General features: G+C 41.6%; 1 protein-coding gene across 6 annotated transcripts in view; it reads left to right on the top strand.

The window, feature by feature from the left end:
• Nucleotides 1–11,473: 11,473 nt before the first annotated feature.
• The window catches only part of atp11c (ATPase phospholipid transporting 11C), a 69,986-nt gene continuing 56,103 nt past the window's right edge, over nucleotides 11,474–25,356 (top strand). For all 6 annotated transcript variants that reach the window (XR_011977936.1, XM_072664315.1, XM_072664314.1 and 3 more), the window contains exon 1: nucleotides 11,474–12,066. Coding sequence is in view for 5 of the 6 variants with exons in the window: in XM_072664315.1 (XP_072520416.1) it covers nucleotides 12,040–12,066 (27 nt within the window). In the remaining variant the exon portion in view is untranslated. The remainder of the gene's footprint in view (nucleotides 12,067–25,356) is intronic.

The raw sequence follows: 25,356 nt of genomic DNA, 5'->3' as shown, positions 1-25,356 counted from the left end.
GAAAGCTTGTTTATTTTTTTATCTATAAACAATGAAATGATGCTATTAATATGTAAACTAAGTTATTCAGATATTATCAGTAATTCAGTGATTCAGTGTAAAATGCTCCATTAAGGACAGAATTGTTCACATCTGTGCAAGAACATTAATAACTTACATCTAAAACAAGATGATTATTAATGCAATGCCTGATGCTTGAGTCATTGTTTTACAGCATAAAAAGTTTTTAAATCTTTATTTATTTATTAATTTATTATTTATTTTTCCATTCATTGTAATTTTGTGTATTTAATTAATTTAAATAATTTATGGACACAAGTGTATATAAAAGGCACATTATGACCCTTTTTTCACTTTTTATAAGTCATGCTATGTTTTTTTTTTCAACTTCAGCAAATTAATAGAGAGTCTGCAGAGAAAATGATTAGAGAATTATTAGAAATCTGAGATTGTTTTCCAATATCAATGTCATACGTATCATGTAAACAAGGGTGTCCAAACCTTTGGTTGTTGTAATGCAGCAATTATTATTTTGTCACTAAAGAAAAAGTTGGCATGTTGGTTTCTCTACAGTGACCAATTTCACATCACATCTTTCTGAAAGTCTTTGTTTACACCCCAACAACTGAATTAAGCAGAATTCAATACAATCTATCAAAGACCTGTGGAATTCACTTTTAGATTTGGAGACTATGTCCCCTGACTCATTCAGAAAGAACAGCTGACCATGAAATGTGCATGTTTCTTTAACCTACACGAATCTATGCTATTAATCTCCTTCAGTCAATGCTTTTGTACTCCCACCAAATGTAAATGTAGATCTCTACATGCTAGAAGCTGTCAAAACCTGTTTTGAAGCCCTAATTGCCTTGTTTCCACTATCATTGTATGAAAACAATGGACTCATGGACCCTCATATATGGGCTGGGTGGGTTTTCCTGACCCCTTGAGGCATCAAAAAAAGGACTGTCTTCAAGAATAAATATTTACACAATCCGACTTTAAAGCTCACTCTGCGCAGTTGATGAATAGATTGTTTGTTGTTGTTCTTTTCTTCTTTAATCATAACATGATACGTTTTCACCCACACAGTAAATTGGCCAGTGTTAAATCAACACTGTTAGAGTTAAATGACCATGTTAACACCCATAGTGTTCATTTAGGTCTAACTGTGCTGATTTAATACTGGCAAATTTACTGTGCACAGATGATGAACGTAAGCTAAAGAAAATCTTTTTTACTACACATAGAATACCAGGGTCAGTCAAACGGTTCAGTTATAGACAACACTGCTAATGGTTTTATTTTATTAGAAGACATGTTCTGATTTTCTAAAGACCTTTAATGCTTTAATGCTTTCTAATTAATATTCATTCAATCTTTAACTGGCTCATAGCTTTCCTGCATCCCTTTGACCCCTGCTGTACGGAGGCTCCACAGCCGAGTGTCATAAAACAGAGACGTTAGCTTCTCACTCCTTAAATGAAACCCTATATCTAATAAGAGTGGAACAGGCGGTCATAAAACAGGCACAACTAGGGACATGGATATTTTACTCCATTTTACAGATTTTCTGTAAGAAACTCAGAATCACTGTCATTTTTTTTAGACCACCTGAATGCAGCATGAGGGCAGTCGGTTACAAGGCCATGCACTTCTAACAATGGTTTAACGAACAAGTTTCGAGCGCAGAGTTTGAGTTCTGATTATGGAGAATGTATCAATAAAATGTAGCTTACATAATGTTGAAGGTGTAATGTAAAGGGCTGCAAAATCTTCCAAATCTATCTATTTATTTATTTTTCTATCTATCTATCTATCTATCTATCTATCTATCTATCTATCTATCTATCTATCTATCTATCTATCTATCTATCTATCTATCTGTCTGTCTCTCTGTCTGTCTGTCTATCTATCTATCTATCTATCTATCTATCTATCTATCTATCTATCTATCTATCTATCTGTCTGTCTCTCTGTCTGTCTGTCTATCTATCTATCTATCTATCTATCTATCTATCTATCTATCTATCTATCTGTCTGTCTCTCTGTCTGTCTGTCTATCTATCTATCTATCTATCTATCTATCTATCTATCTATCTATCTATCTATCTATCTATCTGTCTATCTATCTATCTATGGATTCAACAGTTTTTTGGACAAAGTATGTTTTTTTGTTGTTTTTTACTCTACTTTTTCTAATGCAGGATGAATGGACCAATAGAAACGCTGTAAATGACTTGAAAGCAACCTTTATTTTACAATGACTTCTATTCAGAGTTAGACACATTTTTGCCTTTACAATTTTAATTTTAATTCATTTTTGTAGACGATTCCCCACTGACATTCCAATTTCATCCTAGACTAGGCTTCATTACTGTCCGAGTAAACAGGCATTCGCCTTCAGACAATGATGATAATATCTAGATGAATATCAGCCTGGAAATGATGATACTGTGACACTTCTAGTCTAGAAGGTCTTCTCAGTTTGACCTTGTTGTAAAGGCTTCTGTTTCGGCCTTCATGGGCTGTAGGTCAGTACACCTACCTCTGTAATACTTTTACTTCTTCCCGAGGATATTCCTGAGGAAAGACCTGCGATTTTACATGTGTTACTAATTCAGAGTCTGTGATTAATTTCATTTTGTTAAGTTGGAGACAGCATCTGCACAGATTTCTGACTGGCCAGAGAGCAGAAAAGCAGGCTGATACAAGCTGGGTGTTTTCAAAGGTTCTGCTGCAGATATATATATATAAAAAAAAAAACGGTAAAATAAAAAAATAAAAGGCTTAAAATTTAGGCTTATTTAAAAAAAAAAATAGTACCTGCTTCATTATTTTACGCTGTTACTGGAGTGTGTGTGTGTGTGTGTGTGTGTGTGTGTGTGTGTGTGTGTGGCTGCTCTGAGAGCTGCTCCGGAGCTCTTGAGCTGATGGAGCGCTCAGCACTAACCCGTTCGCTGCATTACACTGCCATCATGCGGCCGTTCCTGAAAGTACACATTCACTTTAGTCTCAGAAACAGTCGCAGGCAGGATGTAAAAGTCCCCCTAATTCCCCTCAAACCCAAACCAGGTCCTAGCAGCTATTTAGGTCTATTGTTTAAACCTGCATGCTGGAGAGAGAGGGAACTAGGGGGAGATGAACTATCCAATAACTTTGCACTGCAAAAATAAATAAATAAATACATAAAATAAAAAGTCTTCTTAGTTAAAAGTAGTTACATTCATAAGTATTTGTATACAACAGTACTTGTGTATTATAAGTAACTCTTACTGATAAGTTCTGCTGGTGACTAAATCTTACTTTACTACTTATAAGCAACTCTGCTGTTAATCAAGAAAAAGAAACTGACCCCCTTAATATGAAATTGTAAAAATAATAATAATAATAGAGGTACATTTGAGCCAATTTTTAGCCACTAGTTAAACAGATGAATAATATTTTGCAAATGTAAATGACAAATATTAAAATTAAATATTAAGAAATTTCATCGATTAGAGCCACATATCAAGTCCTTACCTCAACCCACATACTCAGCTCTGCTGCTCATCCCACACATGCATGTTCCTTACGAATGTGGCACCATTTGAAAGAAAAATGAACAGGCTTTCCAACAATATACGATTTATTGCCAAGATGCATCGTTATACCAGAGAAATAATCTACCAAACACACATTTCCTCACTTTTGTGCTACGTTTAGCTCAACACAACTAATAGAACAAGTGCTTTCTCCACATTTAACACAAAATACCACATTTAATTATGACTGCAGTCTCAGAATTATTCAACCCCTTAATGACAAGTGTCTTTAGTACTTAGTAGAGCCCCCTTTTGCTGTTATGAGCTGCTGCAAATGTGATGTATAGGCAGACTTCTATAACCAGCTTCTGGCAGCGTTCCTGAGGAATTATATGTTGCTCATCAAAAGGTTGTATATACAGCAGGTGAAATAAGTATTGAACACGTGACCAATTTTCTAAGATGCTATTGAAATGAAATTCTCACCAGATGTCAATACTGAGAAATGACACAGGGATGCAAAAGGCAATAGAAAGTCGTGATACCAGCTGAAATCTATCAGTAATTAGAAAGCAATCCTGACACTTTAATATCAGCTCAGATTATCATCAGCTGGTTCAACTGATGGCCTTTATCATTTCACCATAAACCGGCCACCACCAGGTGCTTCCCCCAAGATTTCAGACAGAGAAGTGAAAAGAATGATCAGAAGAGTTGTCCAAGAGCCAATGACCAATACACTCAACTACCATATCCGTCACTAAAGAAGAAGCATGTGGAAGCTCGTTTAAAGTTCAGCTCAACAGCATTTAGACAAGCCTGTGAAATACTGGGAGAATATAGTCTGGTCAGATAAAACCAAAATTGAACTCATTGGATGCCATAACACACCATGTTTGAAGGTCAGAAGGCACTGCACATCACCCCAGAATTTAATCTCACCTCTTACCTCAAACAGAGCATCTAAATGAAGAATAAAATGAAATAGCTGTGAGATCTCCCACACTGTAAGATGCTTAGCTCTTAAATTAGAGCCCTGATTTGAGTTCAGATGAAACAGTGGAAGCTCTTCTTGTATCTTTTGATAAGCTTTGCATACTGAGGAGGGGTAGAGACCTTTCCTCACATTTCACTGTGCGATGATTACATACAGGTCCATAAGTTTTTGGACAGTATTTTAGTTTTTTTTATGTTGCCTCAGAGACAGCACCTCAAAGAAATTAAAATGAAGCAATCAAGATGCGACTGACTCGCCTTTCAGCTTTAAATCAAGTGGTTCAACAAAAATACTGCATAAATGATTTAGGAATTTCAGATATTTTGACATAATAACCCAATTTTCACAAGCTCAAAAGTAATTGGACAATTAACTGATAAGCAGTTTCATGGTAAACTGTGGCCTGTCTCCTCATTATAAAATGAAGGACATAAAAAGTCTGGAGTTTCCAAATGTTGAATTTGTATTCGGTTGCCGTTCATGGGAAATCAATCTCAATCTGCTGTCCAAAAAGGTGGAGATTCATCTCTTCGTTGCTTTTTCCTTATTTTTTTCAGACATCTTTCTAAAATACACAAAAAAGTACACAAGTTTGAGAATTCAGTACAGCTTAGTTCAGTGAGCACTGCCGATGATCCACTGAGCAAAGGTAGTTTTAAAACCTCTTAGATAAAGGTTTAAACACTGGTGACAGAACTATTTGAAAACTAGGTTTTCAAAATATGTGTTCCAATGACTGCAGGTTGTATATCATATTAATATTGTACAAATGTAGGTCATCGAACGCTGCAAATGTATGGGTCATCTAACCCATAAATAAGAGTAAATTAATGGTTTACTTATTTGTTTATGTATTTATTTATTTATTTTTCCCAAGGCAGACCCTGACTATGTGCATGGTTTTGCATTAAGATGTAATGCCTGTTACTTGTTGAGGAAAAGAAAGTTGACCCCTTAATACTCCTTAAGGCTTATTACACACTAAGGCATATCACTCAGTAACTACAGGGACATCTGTACAAACTGGTGGAGCTATTCTTTGATAATAGAAGTTTGTAATAACACGTTTGGCCCACCGGCAGGCCAGGCTTTTAAGGGGTTAATATAAATTATTGTTCACAGACAATTAATAATAGACAAATTTAATATTCTTCAATATTCTACAATAAATTATTTTTATTACAGCTTACAGCAAGTGATGAGTGTTATGTCTTATAATGGGATATATCTCATAATTTTCATGTGGTTCAATGTAAAGGGTTATATTAGACCAAAAAAGTGACCCCTCTATTCAATTGCCTAAAAAGGCAAGAGAACCCTTTGGGATTACCTGGATTTCTGCAAAGATTATTAATTAAATGTGTATGAGGACTATTGAGGAGTAAACATCAACACTGCAGGCTAGAAAAAGTAAGTGAACTCTTGAATTTAGTAACATGTAAATCCCCTTTTTGCAGCGATCACCTCCACCAAATTTTTTCTGTAACTGCAAATAAGATTTTCCCAACATTGAGGGGGGGATTGTGAACCATTTCTCCCTGCAAATGTGTTCTAGTTTCATCAGTATTTCTAGGATGCCTTTTTTCTGGCCCTCTTGAGGTCATGCCGCAGGGTTAAGGTCAGGACTCTGACTTGCCTATTCCAAAACACAAGTCTTCTCCTATCTCAACCAGTTCTTTAGTTGATTTACACATGCCTCATTGTCTTATTGCCTCATCCTGTCTCTTTTTTCTCTTTTGAAGGTTTTGGTGTGCAGTGTTTTTATTGTTCTTCAAACATAGCATTGTGCATGTGTACTAAAACAGTTTCACTACTGTCTCAGAAGCATTGTGGAACATCCAGGTGGTCTTGGACAAATCTGAGCGATGTTTGGTTTGGACTGCAGTGGCTTCCTTTGTAGTGTCCTTTCATGAACATGAATCTTGTTCAGTGTTTTTCTAATGGTGGACAAATGAACAAAGGTCTCAGTTCTCAGAGTCTCAGAGTCTTCTGTTGGTGTTTTTCTGTTACCTTTGGGTTCTTTCTCGCTTTTTCAAGATTGTCACTTGTGCTCTTGAAGTTATCTCAACAGGACGCCCACCACTAGGGAGTAGCAGGCCTGACATTTCTGTATTTTTAGACAATCGTTGATTGTTGTACATCCAAGTCTTAAGAGATGTGTTTGCAGCCTTTTCAAGCTTTATGCGTCTCTATAACTCTTCTGAAGTCTTCTGAAACTTGGAAAAGTCAGTGACACAATTCACTTACGTTTTTTAGCCTGCAATGATCAGATCATATTTTATTAGTAATCAATGCAGACATCCAGATAATTAAGGGTTCACTTACTTTTTCTAGCCTGCACTGTGGATGATCATTCTAAAAGACAAGTCATGAACAGTACAACTGTTCTGTTACATTTTATTTGTCTATAATTGTGACTGAGATAATGATCAGACCTCATTTTATTAGTAACCAAAACAGAAATCCAGGTTCCAATCTAATTCCAAAGCTATACATACTTTTTCTTGTATGTGTGATATGTCCTAATTCCATTTTGAGAACCATGGATCTAAAGGATTATCCAATTGACAGGTTCTTTAATGTTCTGTGGCATCATGCAGAGAACCCTTTTTTTGCATGTACTCATCGGAGAGAGGGAAAATGTAAACTGTTTATTAATGTACTTACATTTTAAATGTTTGACTGTTCCTTTAAATGATAAGTCATTGCTTTAGCTAATTGTGGTTATCAGCAGCGCTTATGTTAATATTAACTCTAATATTGATCCTGATTCAGTCTACTTTGAAGAACATTCTTGGGCGTAACTGCTGACATCTCTGTTACTCTGTTCGTTTTGTAGCTTTTTATGAATGGGCTACCATAAAAAAGAAGACATGACTAACCTGGTGAAGATTTCATTGTGCAGCAGAATACAGTCGCTTTTACACTTCTCCATTTCTCTTCTGATAAATCTGCTCTCATAGTGCACGTGATTTCATACATATTATTAAAATCATGTTTTTGAAGGAAGCCCTGGCTGTTAATAAATGTTAGTGTATGCAAATATAGTGCACATGCCCAATATTATGAAAATATTTACAAAGTAAATAGAAATGTTTTGTTTATTTAATCAGCTATGACAAAACATGTCTTACAATCACTGAAGTCACTGTTTATTGATTTATAGTGATTTCATGTTCTGACTAAAGCTGGAAATGCTGAATATTATATTTGAGTAAACTTATGTATTTAGCTCACTAAATCTTGCTTGATGCACTAAATGGAGAGGGAAAGAGAGAGAGAGAGAGAGAGAGAGAGAGAGAGAGAGCAAGAGAGAGAGAGAAAGAGAGCAAACAGTTAACGGCACAACAAAAATGATTGCCTACTAAAATCTTAAAAATAAAGGTTCTTCACAAAGTTGGATACCATAGAAGAACCACTTTTAAGCCACATTTTAATTGATAAACCATCTTTAGATTGGATTAAAGAACATTTACATCACGTTAAGGTTCGAGGTAAGACCTTTTAAAGGTTCTTCACACTTATACATCTCTATTAAAAATTACTCTCTATGCAACCCAAAGTGTTTATTCTATAGCATAAAGTACCTTAATAAGAGTATAGCTGAGGGATTCTGTCTATTTTAACCCTTTAAACAGCCTGTGGTCCGTTGGCGGGCTGAAAGCGTTATTAACTTGTACTACCAAAAATTTAAGAAAAACTATCCCCATAGTTTCTATGGAGGTCCCTGTAGTTACTGACTAATACACCTTGTGTGTAATAAGTCTTGGAGAGTTAAGAAGTTAAACAATCAATAAATGACTATGCTCAGTTTATACAACTTTGACCATTTACCATGAACCACGTTGAGGCCTGCCTGTATAAAAACAGGGTTGTCTTTAAATGCAAAAAAAAACAAAAAAAAAACACACTTTGCTGTTTTAAAACAGGGCTTCTCACTCTCACTCTCAATATTAACCTAAACCAAATATGAAGTACAAACTGTTTGTTTGGGTTTTTTTTAACCTGAGTCAACTGACGGTGGTCAAAGTTCTCTGCTCTGAACAAAACCTGAGCAGGACATTTCACCATTTTAAACCATTTTAAATCTGGCCACAAGACTTACTTTAACTTAAATGTTAAATTACTTTGTATTACTATGTTCTCCAAGTTCATGTTGTGTTATTTTAGGCCTACTTTATTTATCTGTATCACCTTGCTGTCAAACTGGATCCTCCTATCTTGAATTCTTTCCTTTCATGCTTGCTTTTGTCCTTGATCTGTCAATGAATATGCACAGACTGTTCTGTAACTTTTTTGGGGGGCTCCTTAGAGATTTCTCAGGACCCTCGTCACATTTATCAAGGACGTTGTTTTGGAAAGAACAGTGGAAAGGAATGGCTGCAGTTTTCTCCATATGTAACTATTATTTCTTTTCTGTATCAGTAGAACACCAAAAATAGCACAAAACTGCATCATGTTTCAGCTTCACAGTGGTCTTGCACAACTGCAAGTTTAGAGAAAGTTCAATAGCATCACATTCTCCACTTATTTATGTACGTAATTGTGTTTTTGACATTTGTGACATAAAATCATTGTGTCTGCACCCAAAAACAGGAAATAAAAACTACTGAATTTGGACACTGTGGTCAGTAACTGTGTCATCCAATGCTTTAAGCCAACCAGTACAGTTTGAGGTGTATGTAATCAGGACTACAGGACAGATTTTAGTTTATAATAGGAATAAGAAAAACAATTAAATTAGTACAGCTGGCAGGTGAAGTAAATAACAACAATTATGCTCATCTTCAGTGACATCTGTCATGGAGTGCGATATATTAGTCTGCAAGTAAACAGCCAGTTCTTGAAGGTGATTTGTTAAAAGCAGGCTCATCGATGCAATCCATGGAGACCCCACTGTGCAACTTACAGCACTTGGATAAATGGATCCCTGTTAACGCCTTGGTGCCATACACTACAGGACGCCTTCAGAGGAATCCATGCCTCGAATGCTCAGATCTGTTGTAAGTGGCACAAGGAAGACCTGCTCAATAATAGGCAGGTGGTACTAATGTTGTAGCTGATCAAAAGTAGTCCTGACACAAGGACATCTGTTCCTAGCATGTGTTAGAAAATGAGATATGCAGGAAAATGACATGCTATGCACTTTGTCGCGTTTGTCATGTCATGTCTTCTCACTTTATTAAAGATAGAAATAAAATAAAAAGAAAAGAAATCTGAATCTTGAGCATAGAAGACTTACACACTGATACTAAAATGAAAGACCCTCCCATGTACTGCATTGTAAGAAATGTCCATTCATAAACAATCTGTTCGGGACTTATTCTTTTATCTTTAAGGAACAGAGCAAAAACAGACCTAACCATGAAGGTGCAGCGGTGTTGGAGTATAATCAGGGCATCAGCCACATGGGGGAGCTATTGCCAAATCTATGCAATAACAATCTAACTAGGTGAAGGTATCCTTGTTCTCTCTAATCCTGTATTTCTAGGGTTTGGTCTTCAGCTGGTCTGCAGCTGATATCAGTTCCTAACTAATTCCACTTTCTTTGCTTTCCGTACCCATTCTGTACCAGTTAGTGTTTATATACAGTAGCATGGAAAATTGAGCTGGCACAACTTCCCTGTCCAAGAAGATGTTTGTTAAAAAAAGAAAAGAGTAAAACCAGAAACACCTGATGGCTGCAGAATTCCAAACTTTTATATGTAACCAACAAGTTTCTGCTGATGGATCTTACAGTGCCATGCAAATATTTGGCTACCTCTGGTCAAATACATAAGCGACTAAAAGATGACCTGTTTTCATAAATACATAAAGTTAAAGGTGAAGTTTCAAAATAACAAAAAAAAAAAGAAAAAGGCCAGAAGTAAAAGTTTGGACACTCTGCATGGACAGTACTTAGTAATACAGTCTTTTTGCTAATATCACAGCTTATCACAATGTTTTTCTATGCAGCTAACAGTTTTTCAGTTCTTGTTGGGGACCTGTTAATGTGTCTGAATACTGCATGGAACTGAATACTGTGGTAAGGACGCAAAAAAAGCTTTTTCTCTGCTGGCTTTTCCGTGTAGGCCATATTTGTGCAGGTGTTGCTGCACAGTAGAATAGTGCACCGCCACTGCAGAGTCTGCTGAATGGTCCTGAAGGTCTTTCACTGTCATGTTTTCTTGTGTGCTTGGCAGCTGCCTAGGTGTTCATAGCTGCTGACTGATGGAGTCTGAATATTTATAAATGACAAAAAACTACAATCTACATAACCTGGCGTTTCCTAATGAATGCAAACCGGCTCTAGCCCCAATTAAGCTAGGTAGCTAATTAAGTTCTGATACTTTAGTAAAATTGATCTGAAGACCAAAATATTTGCATGGTGCCCATTTCCCTTTTTCCACTCTAAAATTGTACAAAACAAAAATACGATACTCAAACATTTTGCTTAAACGGTTGTGTCCTCGGCTGTAGATCTTCTACTCTCTTAGCATACAGCTCAGTTTACAGTAACCGAAATGGCTGGCCAAGGGTGCCTAAACTTTTGCATGTAACGGTACGTTACACGTTATAATGCAAACTGCTTAGACCCAAATGTTCTTAAAATAGAGGTGAATTGTGAAAATAAACATCAGGTATAGCTGCAAGTTAAACTGCTAACAACTAGCATTAATGTAACAGGCAGATTATTTATCTAAGGAATCTAAGATAGGTTAGCCTTCATAATGTAATACGAAGCCTTAAGACGTACTCACACAACAATTAAATGATAATAATAATAATAATAATAATAATAATAATAATAATAATAATATACACAAATTACTATGTGCCAACGATTCTTAAAGAGGAAAACTACATTTCCCAGTGCACACCGCGCTATTACAGCGCGCGTGGGCGGGGCTTGTTTCTTGCGTCGCGGAGGGGAGGGGGTTAGAGTAAATTTTGACAGAGTGAAGTGGAGAGAGAGAGAGAGAGAAAGGGAGGCGGCACGCGATGAAAAAGAGCGCATCCTCCGCCACTGAATCCCGGTGTACTTTCTGCCCGTCGGTGTGTAGCGTTGCATAACACTGATCCGTGTGAACGGGTCCGGGAGGCGGCGGAGCTGTCTGTTCTCTTTCTGAAGCCGAAGCTCGGCAACAGCAACAGGGCAGAGTCCAGGATGCCGCTGACTGGAACAGCAGCAGCAGCAGCAGCAGCAGCAGCTTCGTGCGCGGGGAGCTCCCGCGACTAGCAGCGCCTGCTCCCCGCCACCGCCGCAGGAGCAAACCGGAGAGGAGAATATGCAAATGGTCCGAGAGGGAAGAAGTCCAACCGAATGGAGACGATGTAGCTTCACCGCCGCATTTCATATAGCTCGGAGAAATAGGGTAGGAACTAGATAGCTAGCTAGCTAACACGCGTAATTGCCGTCATACATGCAAAGTTACTCATCGCCTGAGAAGCTCGACGAGCCTGTAGTTGGCTGAGGTGAAAGGAACTGCGGTTTTACGGCGTCTTCAGGTACCAAAGAAGACCGAAGAGGGGTCAAATATGCTACGGCGGAGGCTCAATCAGCTGGTAAGTAGCCGACGGCTGGACCCCAACGCCACACAGCTGAATGGCAGTACTGTACTCGTTATCATCGCGTGTGTGTGCGTGTGTGTGTGGCCGTAGCAGACCCACTAATAACACGCTGAGGAAGATAGCAGCGTCCCCACTGTTAACAGTAGCCAACTTAGCCCTGGGCGAGAGGGAGAGAGGGAGGGAACTGTGGTTTTTACAGCCCGCCAACGTTGCCTTCCTAAGCTTGTCTCGACAGCCTCTGCCGCTGACGTGGTGAAAGGCTTGAGTATGTAAGGAGGCTGTTTCAGGTCAGTGCACTGTACTGATAATGTGACCTCACACTATCTAAGGTATCTAGCTAGCTAACTTCCTCCTTGCTGCTGTAGCTAGTAGCTACATGTGGTGGATCCAGTAGCTCCATTTGTATTGCCCCCACGTCGACATCTGGAAAGCCCAGACCAGAGTTTGGTGTGCACGACGCAGCTGCTTAGCTAACTAACTTCTGCAGCTGGAGCTGACCCTGGCAGTGTCCTCGCTGCGCTGAACAGTGTCTCCTCACATCGGACTGTCCAGCTCGCGTTAATCAAACACCAGCACCTTTAGCATGATCTTGCAAGCTAAGCTAAACACGAAGCCGATAATTCATTTCCTAATGCCCCTCGTTAGGCTGGCGTGGAAGCTAGCTAGCTACTTCTCCGTTACAACAACAAGTCTCTGACAGCTGTCAGATCTGTGCCATACTGTCAGTGGTCAGTACACACACACACACACACACACACACACACACACACACACACACCCCATTACTGCCTGATCAGTGTTTAGAAACTTTGTTTACGCCTATTTTGTTGTACTTTGCAGTGTCTGCTTTTTGGAGACATGCCCCAAAAGGCCACGTGTGTGTGTGTGTGTGTGTGTGTGTGTGTGTGTGTGTGTGTGTGAGACACATAATTGAGGTGAAGAAACACCTCAATTGTGAAGAAAGTTGTGAGCGTGAGCAAATTTACCTCCAGCTAAGGTGTTTGAACAGCAGTTCCTCATAATTATTATTGATGCCTTCTCCACTCATTTCTTCTCCTACAGCTGTTTGTTAATGGCCGTGTTTTACAGAACAGAGGTTAAGGCATCTGCGCCTCAGATCCTCAGTGTTAAACTGTCCACTTTCAGGAAACCCTGTTCTGTGTACGGGAACGTCTTGGTTCACAGAGGTACAAGCCATGTAAAACTGTCCTCAAGGCAGGGATCGGCATTGTCTGCTACCAGGTGTGCCGTTCACACGACTGCGCATGGGCCGTTACCCAAGTGGTCACTTCCTTTGTTTATTTATTTATTTTTCTCCCACCCCTTCCAAAAAAAAAAAACCCACTCATTTGCCCACATTCACTAATTAAAGAATATACTGGATGAAGGCGGGGACCTCCTAGCAGCCACTGGCACAAGTCTGCTTGTTATTTGTAAGTACAGAGTATATATGTGTGTGTATATAACAACATATCTAAACTTTTGACCACGAGATCCATTGGCTTGGTGGCCTAATGCAAGTTTTCATAACCATCTGCCCCTCCTTCAAAGGTACAACACACATCCCTGAGGCCAGGACAGGGTGTATGAGGTGAATCATCTTTAAACAAATTCACAAACAAATAGAAACTTGGGCTCCAGGCTGGTGTAACTGTCTAAGCACTCAACCTGTCATCAAGATGGAGCTGCGAGTCCCATTTATTATTTTTTTTATTTTTTAACTACATGTGAGGTAAAATGTCCTGCAGGTGTGTTGATTTTTCTTTTTTTTTAAAGATGTGGGTGGGTAGCTTCATGTGTCTCTAAAAATTACGTACATACGCCTACAGATCTAATCATATCTAAACTGAGTAGTTGCCTCTCTGGAACTTTGTCTTTGTCTACCAGATTTTTTTTTAAATTGATTTAATTTGTAATGAGAGAGTGTTGGAAAGTTGAACAGTTGTCTAACTTGTGGCACTGAGCACATTTACCTCACTGCTTCTTTATTGACTTGCTCTCCTGTAACCTGTTGACTCTATAACCTGTTAGACAGTATCCTCCTGAGACGGAGCAACGTGAGCGGTATTGATACCAGCTGTAAGAGAGGAAGAGCAGTATAATCATTATGCAGATGTATCCTTACTTCAGGTTTCCGGATTTTATTATCAGCCAGGTCAGCAATTTTGCAGTGCTCCTACTGCTGTAAGCACCCGTATTTTGCTGCGTGTCTCAGTATTTGTTTGAGCAGGCATTATTGCAGTCCTTGATGAGCACGGTGCCGTTATTGCTGCCTTTCTGGGTTCATCACTCCCATCGACCACTCCCGTTCTAGGTGCTTTGCAAAAACTTCTCCACAACACAGAAAAGCCATAGGCTACCAAGAGCCATGCCGGGAAAAAGAATACCCTGTCTTCAACTTGCTGTGATGTGGCGTGCCAACACACCCGCAGTCTTGAGGAGCCCGTTAAAGCAGGCTTTGGGAGAGCGGGGCCAGGGCCTTGCACAGAGGAGCTCTGGAGATCGTAATGACAGGAATGCGAAATCACATGGTTGCCTTTGATGTACTTGCTAGCCCTTGAAGCCACTGGTGTGTTACGAGGAAGGCGCAGGCTTTGCGGAAATCTGTTAGCATGCAGTTTTCAGGCTCTTTGGCAAAACGGAAACTGTACAGACAGGCATCAGCGTTTCTTTCTTTAAACACGCCGTTCTTTGCTGTTGCTCCAGGCCGCCCAGCCCTGGCTAATGGTGGAAAGCAAGATGTGCTCTTGTGGTGTGTCTATATTTTTCCACTGGGTGGCTTAGCGCTGGAGAATTTCAGGCAAAATTGGTGCCCGAAAAACCGACTCTGAGGCAACAGCTGAGACGCTGGTGGTCTAGCGCAGGTTTCTCAGTCGGCGCGGGTTCTGAATGACGTTTAGCCTGTATCTCCATATTAGAGCGTCGTTTTAGACATTTTTAACGGAGTTTTCAAATACAAACATTCAAGGTGTTTAACGTTTCGTATCCTGTTTAGCTGATCGCCGCCTCCCCTTCCTTTCGTCTCCTTGAAGTTGGCAAATCCAAAGCTGTGTTTGGTGCAATGGAGCTTTGCAGTTTTTGAAGTGAACCCCTGAGGAGATCTGAAGAGGGAGGTGCTTGGGTTCACCACTCTCTGTTAACTAACACTGGCCTGTACTAAAAAAAACCCACTGCAGGCTTTTGATGTGTGATTGAGCAATTTCTCCCCTTTCTTTGGGTTTCCTGCCTTTGTGGGGTTTTTTTTTTCTTTCCTTTTTTTCTTTTTCCGTCCGGGGTATTGCCGCTCAGGTGCTCGCCGGGATGCATGCTCTTTTCTGTGGGCTTTGAAAGCTCCTCAGAATGCTACAGCACGTTTCCCCTTCTCTCTTTCAAGTCTTCCCCCACCTCCCCCACCACTCAGGTCTATGCTGTCCGTTGAGGGAATGCCTGTGTTGACGTGCCAAAATGCAGCAAGACTCCTCAGACCTGCTCCGCTCCACTCCACTGCTTCATCTCGTCTTAAACCCTGCTGCTAGTCAGCACGGCTCGTCAGCTTTGCTGAGGGTTAGGAGCGGAGGTGGACCATGCTGGGCTTAGTGCGAGCCTGTCAGACAGAGGCTGCTGGCCCCAGAAAACCTGCTGCTCAAGTTTGCTGAGGGAGCCACGCTAGGCAAAACACACATTCGCAGGGCATTCCCCATCTCATCTGCACTGCTGTGTGCGGTCAGCCCCGGCAGGCTGCACATTTGACCCGTGGCCTCTGTCTCTGCTCTGTTGATGATGCTGCATTTGCTCAGCAGATGCAGAGGCCTGAGAGTTGTCTGGCGAACAGTGGCTCGATGCGTCTAATGATCCAAACACATCTGGTGAGCATCTTGAGGGTTTGTTTTTGGGACAGCTTCTTGTTGGTGGCTTTTGACATAGCCCGAGTAACTGTTTGTGGTTGTTTGCTTTCACAACATGCCTTGTGCTTTGCAAAAAAACAGGCCCTTGCAAAGTCAAAATAGACCTACTGTAAAGCCTTGCTTGTGGTGGAAACTATGATCCCGAAAGCTGTCCCGAATGCGAGTATGCCTGGCAGCATGGCCATGAAGTTTCTGCAGAGTGTGAAAGTGAAATGGTCAGCACTGTCCATAGCCCCAGGGTTCCACACAAGGTATCTTTCCACTGCTAACAGACCAGCCTGCTCACTAATGTTTAACATTTGATATCCTCACTCCTCTTGAACAGCATTTTAAGCAATCTGAAGCACTCTTTCCATCTCGGATTGCCCCCCTGGCACGGGGCATCAGAATGCCACGATAGTGTCCCGAGTCCCTAATGGCCGAGCCCACCTGTTGACCGATGATGCAGAAGTGAGACTGATGATGACGACCATGACGAAGGGGCGGCAGAGTTTGTGTGTAGGCCTCTGGGGTGAGTAGATGTGAGGTTAGGGGGCCAAGCACCGACCACTTGCCCATACAAGGCCTGCCTGGGACTCTGTGATTTATCAGCCCTGTTTCATCAAGAGAGCCGTGTATTGATTAGCGGCGCTCTCCGCTTTGCCGCCATTTGTCTTGTCCCTCCACCTTTCCTCAACTGGCTGGCGGACAGAAATGCTTACGCTGACTTCTTTGTCTTCCTGTCTCGCTCTCTCTCTCTCTCTTTCTCTCTCGCCGCATGCCGGCTCCCCGTAATGAAAATGCAGCGAGCCGTGCTCATCCACGCCAGGCAACCCACCGGAAAAATTGTGTGGGATGGGAAACTGAGCATGTGCTGGAGGACGACAGCACACATAGCTTTACCTGTTGTGGCGTTCTGGAGTCTTCTGTTGGCAATGCTGCAGGGTGATGGGTTGTTGATGGTGGTTAGGGGGAGGGATGGGAGAGCAGCTGAAGGTGCATTGAGTGCATCGTGGCTTTTTATGGCAATTTTTCCATCCCTGTCTAAAAGCAAAGGCTGAATTCTCAGTTTGTAGCGGTAAATAATTCAGCGGCCTCATTTATTTTAAATTCTCCTCACAACGCTCCTCCTCCTCTCTCGGCCGATCGTCACCGGGCGAGCGGCGCTTAAAATGCATTCCCCGCCATCCATATATTTATAAAGCCTTATACAGAGATTCCCTGTGTCATGCTCCAGCCACCAGCAATACACTGAAAGCACTCGCACAGAGATGTGAAGAGAATGATGAAAGGTGTGAGTGTGTGAGAGAGAAGGGAGGGAGGTGAGACATTTTGTGGTGGCGGTGGTTGTGGTGGAGGATACCAATATTTCTTTTACTGTTACACCCAGAATAATTCTGGCTGCTTATGGGAATAGCATCACAAGTACCTCTTACAAGCACTCACTGGCACGCACGCTCTCGCGCCTGCGCGCTGGCACTCGAAGATTGTGATTAAATTTCAAATGGCTGGATATGGAGTCGAAGCTCAGACCATGCTCATAGGATGGTAGTCGGCACTCATCCTTGTTTATCATGGCTTTTGTGACAAAGCTGGCTGCTTTATGACTCCTCAAATGCAACTTGGGATAATTAATTGAGCAGTAATTACAGTCAGCATTGCTGGTTGCATAATAAAAGATAATAACATCAGAAGCGGCGGAGCTGCGAAGCAGCTTGATGCAGCTCTTTTTCAGGCCGTCAGCATTTTGATATCTTGCGCCATATCGGACCACTAACAGCTACAGTGCGTGTGCGTGTGCGTGTGCGTGTGCGTGTGTGTGTGTGTGTGTGTGTGTGTCTCTCTCTTTTTCTCTGTGGGATCAAAGCTACAGTGCAGTCAAACACATTTGTTTAGTCACAGACACGCTGTGCCAAAGAGAGGTAGCACCTGGTCTTGTGCTGTGGTGTTTCTCCTCTTCACCTCCGCCACCCGCCCTCCCCAGACCTGCTGTTGGCCGGTGGGCTCTCTTTTCATTGCAGTTATGAGCTGCTTCCCCACTGAATATTCCCCCTTTAATAATGCATTGGAGAGTACCATCTGTGTGGTGCTGGCTTATTATTTTGAGTTATTCCCCTTCTTAAATAAGAAAACGAGAGCTGGGTTTTTCTCCTCTTCACCTTTGAAGATCCGTCTCTGTGCATGTTTAACTCTGGCCTGTCTGAGATAGAGACGCTCTGAGTCTGTGATGCAGTTGTGCTCTTACTCAGCGGTCAAACAGAAAAGCTGACCTGATGAAAGCTTCTGATACATTTCTACCGAAGGCCTTGTGGTCACACTGAAAGTGTAGAATTAATGGGAGTCTTGCAGATATGCCAGACACTCACTTGAAGTTTATCCCGGTCAGAATTAGGGATTTGTTTAGTTTCTGAATGCACCATAGTCACAGAATGCTGCGATATGCAAATAAACCCCCTCACAGATATATTTAGCGCTCAACCACATTTTATCAAGGCTTCACTGGTGTTTGTCAGACTTGGTCTATTACTAGGTGTATGACAGTGAATATTTGTAGTAGGGTTATCACTATGTGCTGGTGAGGTTTTTCGTTTTTAGCATTGTGCAGCTCTGCCTTGTCAGATGTTGTGCTAAAAGGATGGAGCAATGGGCATGTGGCAAAAACGTCCTTCCGCTGGACGGAAGCAGGTTTTTGTTTTTTTTCTCTCACCGCGTTTGTCAGCAAGCTTTGGCCACAACTTGCGAACTCTAGTCCGAGTTGTGATTACTCCGTACAGACACATCAGCTGACGTTGGTGAGGTCAGCACAAAGGCTTCCTGTTGTTTCGTCCTCCTTCACGTTTTCCACAAACTTTCAGTGTTCTCCGATCCCTCGCCGCCCCCCTAGCCCACAGGGAGGGCAGATAAGCGAGAAGCATGTACTGACCTTGGGTCTGAGACATCTTGTCCAGAGTCTTTGAAACAAGAAAGAAGTTGTTGGAAAATGTCTTCTTTGTTGACTCATCTTGTGGTTTTATTTAGAAAAACGTTTATTAGACGCAGTGTTAAGCCACAGGAAGGCTCTGTAACCATTGAGGTATTTTTCTCCCTCCTTTTCAGAAAGGCAGGCTGTCTTAATCTAGGCCAAGCTACAGAACAACATGTCTGCTTCTGCCGCAGCATTGCTGCTCAAATACTGACAGCATCTTCTCGCGAGCGCTTTCTTCAAGATGCCAAGCGGCTGCTTAAGGACAATGCAACGACGTGGCTATTTCTGCTGTTTAATGTGGTCGTCTCCTAGATGTTTACTTTGCTTGATCAAAAAACGTGGTTTGTCATAAACAAACACATTTATTAAATTGTGAATATACATCACACATCAGTCATGTTGTTTTTCATTACTTTCATAAACTAAATGAATAATAAGGGATGGTGAGGGGAAATCACAGAGCATTGTCTTTTGGAAAATAGTCCAGTGTCTCAAACATAAACAAAAAAAAAAATGAATAAAGCACATGGCTTGTTTATATTCAAGCACTCGTGGCTCCATTTCCACATGCTTATCCATTTAACTATGGCCATCAGGGACATGCATGGGTTATGACCCTTTTAATTGGTGTTAAATTCATCTCTTATCATGAAATGTGCAGAACCGCATTCCCTATAGAGGATGTGTACATGCAATTTGACCAGGGGTGCCCAACAATGAACGCATTGTCAAGAATCTGGTAATACAGTACGTATCACTATATACTGCAATACTGTAAGCAAGGTGATTTTTGAGACTTTTAAAATTTGCAGATTTTGGGAAAACTGTTCATGGTATAAAACATTACATGCATAAAATCTGAGTAAAAGAACAGTTGACCCTTTATGCACAGCATAGGATCTGAAGACACCTACAAGACAGTACATCACTGCTGTCTAGCAGCCTGGGTTTAAACACAACACAAAATGAGCCACTTTTTGCCACAAGTCTTTGGGCCCAAAATGGTAACATTGTAATATTATCTTTAAATGTGGATGATATTTCAGAATTATGAGGTATCTGATTTGTCAAATTTCTGTTCTTTATCTGTGACATATATGCTCATTCCCCTTATATGCATTTAAGAGAGCTACAGGAGGTGGAGGGCAATCTGGGAGCGAACTGATTTGATGATGCCTCGATAGTTGCGAGTTCAGCAACATGCCTTTATGAGTTTAAATGCCTACTAAATGTTCCTGAAAACAGTTAAACACACCCCGAAGACCGTTCACTTGACTTTGTGATCTCAGATATGAGGAAATCATTTCACATAGGTGACGTATGGTGTTCATAAGTGTGGTTAACTAGTCCACACTCGCACGTCAATTTCTCTCTACCACTCCTCAGAGTCGTTGTACAGGCAGAATTGACCCGTGGGGTACAACTGTTATGCTGTTTGAAAGCACTCTATGTTTAGGAACCATTCTCAGTACACCTTCACTACGGTGGCTCTAGAAAATCCCACAAAGTTAGCAGTTTCCGAGATGCTACTACCCTTCGCCCACTGCCACAGTCCTATCAGAATATTATGATCACCCCTGGTTTCGAATGAACTCCCGGGTACGTCACAGATTCCAGGTGACGCGGCACGTATGAATAAGCGAGCACACCAGTCAGTTGTAGCAGAGTGCAAGAAGACCGCCAATGGGCAAAGGACGCGATTTGCCCGAGGTCCAAAAGGGCATGGTACCAAGGCAAAGGGTGGTAGCATCTCATCGCTAACTTTTTGGGATGTTCAAGAACTGCTAAAGAACTGATTCTAGAGGGGAACGGCAACTCCGGCTAGTGGTACAGAACAATGGACATGTCACTGTGGACCAGTTAACCTCTATAATGAACACTATCCATTACTTTATACAGCCCATGCCATGACGTCTCGCTAGTGTCATCCGAGCCATGGGTGGTTATTCCCACTATGGGGTAGGTGGTCTGAATACTCTGAAAAGACTGTGTAGTATGGATAGAATAATACTTATCTGCATGGAGAAAGAAAGTCAGGAGTGCTCTGAGGAGAAAGAAAAAGAGATAAATAATAGATGGGTGGGGTGTCTTGGACCCCACCCCAACCCACCCCACCCCCACCATGCTGCTGCAGTTCTCTGGCTGTCTTAACGTGAGTGTCCCTCTGGCACATTTACTGCTGCAGATGCCAAGGCCATTTCTTGACAAGTTTCCAGCATTGACCGTAAAAGCTTTTTCATTTGCTTCTTCGTTTGCCCGTTCCGCCCTAAAATTATGCTGAAAAAAACTTCCTTCCTTCCTTTTCCTTCCTCCCAAAGTGCTTTTAAAGCGGGTCTGCAGACAGTGATACTTTGTTTTGGAGTGGTTACAGCAGTCATGTGTCAAATACGACCCGCAAATAAACGCTTTTAATTGTGTGGCTGTAGAAGAAAGTCAATTCTACTGATTTTGTTGTTGAAAATAAAAGGACGTTGGGACCGTGAGACTCCACTGATAAGTTATCTAACCACTATTGTGTAAAATTTCCTGCCCATGTTTTCTGTTGTAAAAAAACAAAAGAGCTTTGAAGGCCCCAGTGGAGGAGATCTGATCCTGTATGCAGGCTGCACACTATGTTGTTCATGTCATAGAAAAATGTGAACAATTGCAAACCTGCTAAACATCGTTAGGGCAGATTCAGAGCCGTTTGAGGCTAAACTGCCTGTGGTTGTGCGTTTTGCTTCAACCCCTGACTCCCCCCCCCCCCCCCCATAGGCTTTCTTCAGTGTTGTTTTGTTTTTTTTCCTCATTTAACTGCATAATTGATCACTTATTGATCCGTTGACTATATCTTTACATCCTGTATCCATTGAACTTGAAAGGAAGCGCCGACCCCGCGAGCGTCTGTCACATTACTAAAACATGCCCTTTGAGCTTGCTCTCCTTTGCCCCGCTGTTTGTGACGCAGGTAGCTTGAGGTCACGTGCTCCGGCGCTTAAACTTGGAACGCCGGACTCCAGGCCTACAAACTTGGTAGGCTATTTTTAAGCTTTCATTGATCTCCCTTTTCTCTCAGAGCTCTTAATCGCATAGCACCTGTTTAGTGCAGAGAGAGCCTGTTACTCTGGCAACCAGTGCCTCCCTCAGTTAGAGCGTGGCTGCACCACAGCTGAGGCGCATATCCTGCGTAAGTAAATGAGTATGCAAGGCATGCAGAGCCGCACTTTTGTGGTTTCCATTTGCAGAGGCCACTCGTGTTGGACCTGCCCCGTACTGCAGGAGTTCAGCCGGTCATGGGCAGTCGTTCGTCATTTGTCAGTGGAGTGATGGAGTGGGACGCTTTCAGGAGCTCATTGTCCTCGCCGTCTCTTGTGCTTGACTTGAGCCTGCTCTCTTGCTCATGGTCTGTCACTTCGAGTTTGATGCTCAAACCTCTTAACCCATCTCCTTTAAGCACTGAGCAGACGCTTTGTCTGTGTGTATGTGTGTGATCAGTATGGCTGGAGCCTTGTTTTTTTGGGGTTTTTTTTTGTGTGCACCAAAGGGAACCAACTAGTTCTTGACAGTTTGGAGCACATCATGTGTTTTGTTGTTGTTGTTTTGTTTTTGTTTTTTTTTGCTTGCATGGCTGTGGCTGCCAGCCAGGCCTGAAAGGTAAAGGCCGAACAGCCCTGACCTGTCTCTCCAACTCCAGCAGGCAGGCACAGGGGGTCTGCTTATTTGGCATGCAAAGCTACCTATCTCTGTCGGATGGTTGGAAATGAGGAAGCCTGTGCGGTGGAAATCCCCATTACAGCACCTGGACTTAGAAATGACTTCAGGCTGTTTTTGTTGATTCCAGGGAAGAAAATGAAACTAAGCGGTGAGAAAATGCTAGTGGTTATAAATGTATCCATATGAGACAGCTGTTCACCATCATACCTCTTCTCTAAAGGGCTGTCCAGCTCTGGAGGGCTGGAGTGCAGCACAGTTCAATGATTTCTCTGCTCAAACACATGTAACTGAACCAGAGTCCATCTTCACAAAGAATTCTATTCAGGGTAGGAGTGTTCATCTAAGATCTATTTGTGTCAGTTAAACATTTTTATCACAATACAGACATTTGCAACATTTATTATATAATGTCTCTATGATTTCTCTGTCTCTATGACCCCCCCCCCCCCCCCCCTAAAACCCTGGTCATAGAGACAGACATCAGCATGTGTTCGTGAGAACCAATACCAGAGACAATGAACATTTCTGTCTGGAAACTTGCAACTTGCTAACTACACTATATGGACATAAATATTGGGACGCCTGCATCCATAGGTATTAATATTTGCAGCTCTAACAGCAGGTTTAAAATTTGTACTTATCGAGTCTGCTAAACTCATTTCATGGCAGAGTTGCTGTGGATCTTAAAATACTTTCACTTTTCAATAATACTACTCACAGCCGAGCTCTCTAATATGGTCACTGTTATTATCTGTCAGTTAGAGCTGGGCAATATGGCGATATTTTATGGTATCGTGATAAATGTTACATTGATAACAAAACTCTTTTCTAAGCGTATTGAGGATACTGTTAGGATACTGTTAGTGCTTAATAAACACTGATCAGCTGCTGGTTTCATTACTAACAGTGTAATTAGACTGGTTTAATGAGACGAAGAGCAGCAGATGTTGAATAAAAATCACTGTATTCAGTACAGGAGAGGATCTGAATGGTAGTTTGTAAGAATCTGTCGCTGCTAATGTTTGTAGTCTGTAATTACATGTATTGTGATAAATATTGTGTATCGAGCCAGGCCTGTTTGATTGGTCCCCCCCTTGATGGTCTTCCCAAGACCATCCTCCCATGATGGTTCCTCCCAAGGTGTCTTCCTCCAGCTTTGAGGGAGTTTTTCTTTTGGCTTGCTTACTGGGGGTTTTCTCTTATTTCTGGATTTCTATAAAGCTGTGTGTTATACAATTAAATTTGACTAGATTTTTTTTGTGTGACAAATGTTAAGGCAGTCTGCATGGCTAAGTGCTTAATTCTATACACCTGTAGCAAAGGGAAGGCATAAAACACCTGAATTCAGTGATTAAGAGGTGTGTCCCAATATTTACGTCCATATCGTTTCATTTTGACTTTGGTATAGTGAGGTAAAATCCCACTTTTACAGCCTGTAAATATCTTTTGCTACAGCTTACTGTTTTACGTTAGCCTATTTTTACCCGCTATTTTTACTGTAGCCTACGGTTGTGGCCAGATGACAAGACTCCTCCCATCTTTTTTAGCCTTCCGTTTTTTTCGTCTTAAAGCCACAGACGACACTCTCCCTGACATTTCAGTGATCTGTCTTGATCGCAGTAGATTCAAACTGTCTGCGATTCCTGATGCTGCGGATGTTCGGCTCAGGTCTGGTCCTTGAACCTGTGCTTATTTAAAACCATGGGTTGATTACTCACAAACAACAGGGTTTTAAAAAACACACTCTCTGCATTTCAGGTTCAGGTTATTCAGGTTAACTCTGACTTTGGGTGTCAGAGAAGCCTGTTAGCCAACGAACATAAACCTTTTTGTTTATAACCGGAGACAAATGCAGTCAAAGTCACATACATTTAGCCTGTTGTCTTAAAGTATCAGTGGTTAAAGTCAATATTGATTATTAATTTAAAATTGTCCCCACCGAGAGGTACATTTTTGGTAACCCTACAGTAAATAAGTGCAGGATCAGATCCTAGATTAGCCCTCCTGCTCCTCGAGGGAGTGCATAGTTGGCCTAATAACTTGCCCCTGAGTTGCCTCTGTTCGCTGGGCTCGGGATTGGCACTGGTTACCTGGCAACAGCATGGATTAGTATTGGTAGTTCATATTACTATCAATGACCGTTTTAACCGGGACGCTCCTGCGGTACCCAAGAAAGCGCCCTGTCTGCATTCTCCGCTGCATCTCTCATGGGAAACGGCCTGAGCTCATCAAATCTCGGCTGCCAGTATTTTGCATTAATCTCCTGCATAATCGAATGACACGATCGAGAAAGGAAATTAAAGCAGCGGGCTGAGTCCGATCAATCGTCCATTAAGCAATTATAGGGTAATGAAAAGTTTGGTCAGTAAGTCAGCATTTGTGAGTATGATGGAAGATTGCATCTACGCTCAGCACGAGCACGCGTTCATCCTTCAAACCCCCGCTTTCTATTTACCGCAACTGTATCGGCGCCATTTAAAGAGCATTCATAAGTCAAATATCACAGTGCATTTCTTATCCCATTGCTCAGTACCCGTGCCATCGATCACTCTCCCGAGGCTGCTCCATCACAAGCTGACTCTGTGTTTTTCCCACCAAATAAACATTTAATCAGAATGTTCATTACTGTTCTCGCTGCTTACGGGGCATGAGCATCTCGGCATTGTAGCTTTGACAAGAGGCTCAGTTGCGTCTGCGAGTAGATGTATAAATCCTTTAGGAGGATATGACACCCAGTGTTGTAGGCTTAAGCCTGCAGTTTCT

This window comes from Salminus brasiliensis, chromosome 19, assembly GCF_030463535.1.
Source record: "Salminus brasiliensis chromosome 19, fSalBra1.hap2, whole genome shotgun sequence".
NCBI lineage: Eukaryota > Metazoa > Chordata > Actinopteri > Characiformes > Bryconidae > Salminus > Salminus brasiliensis.
This window is presented reverse-complemented; position numbering and strand designations above follow the sequence as displayed.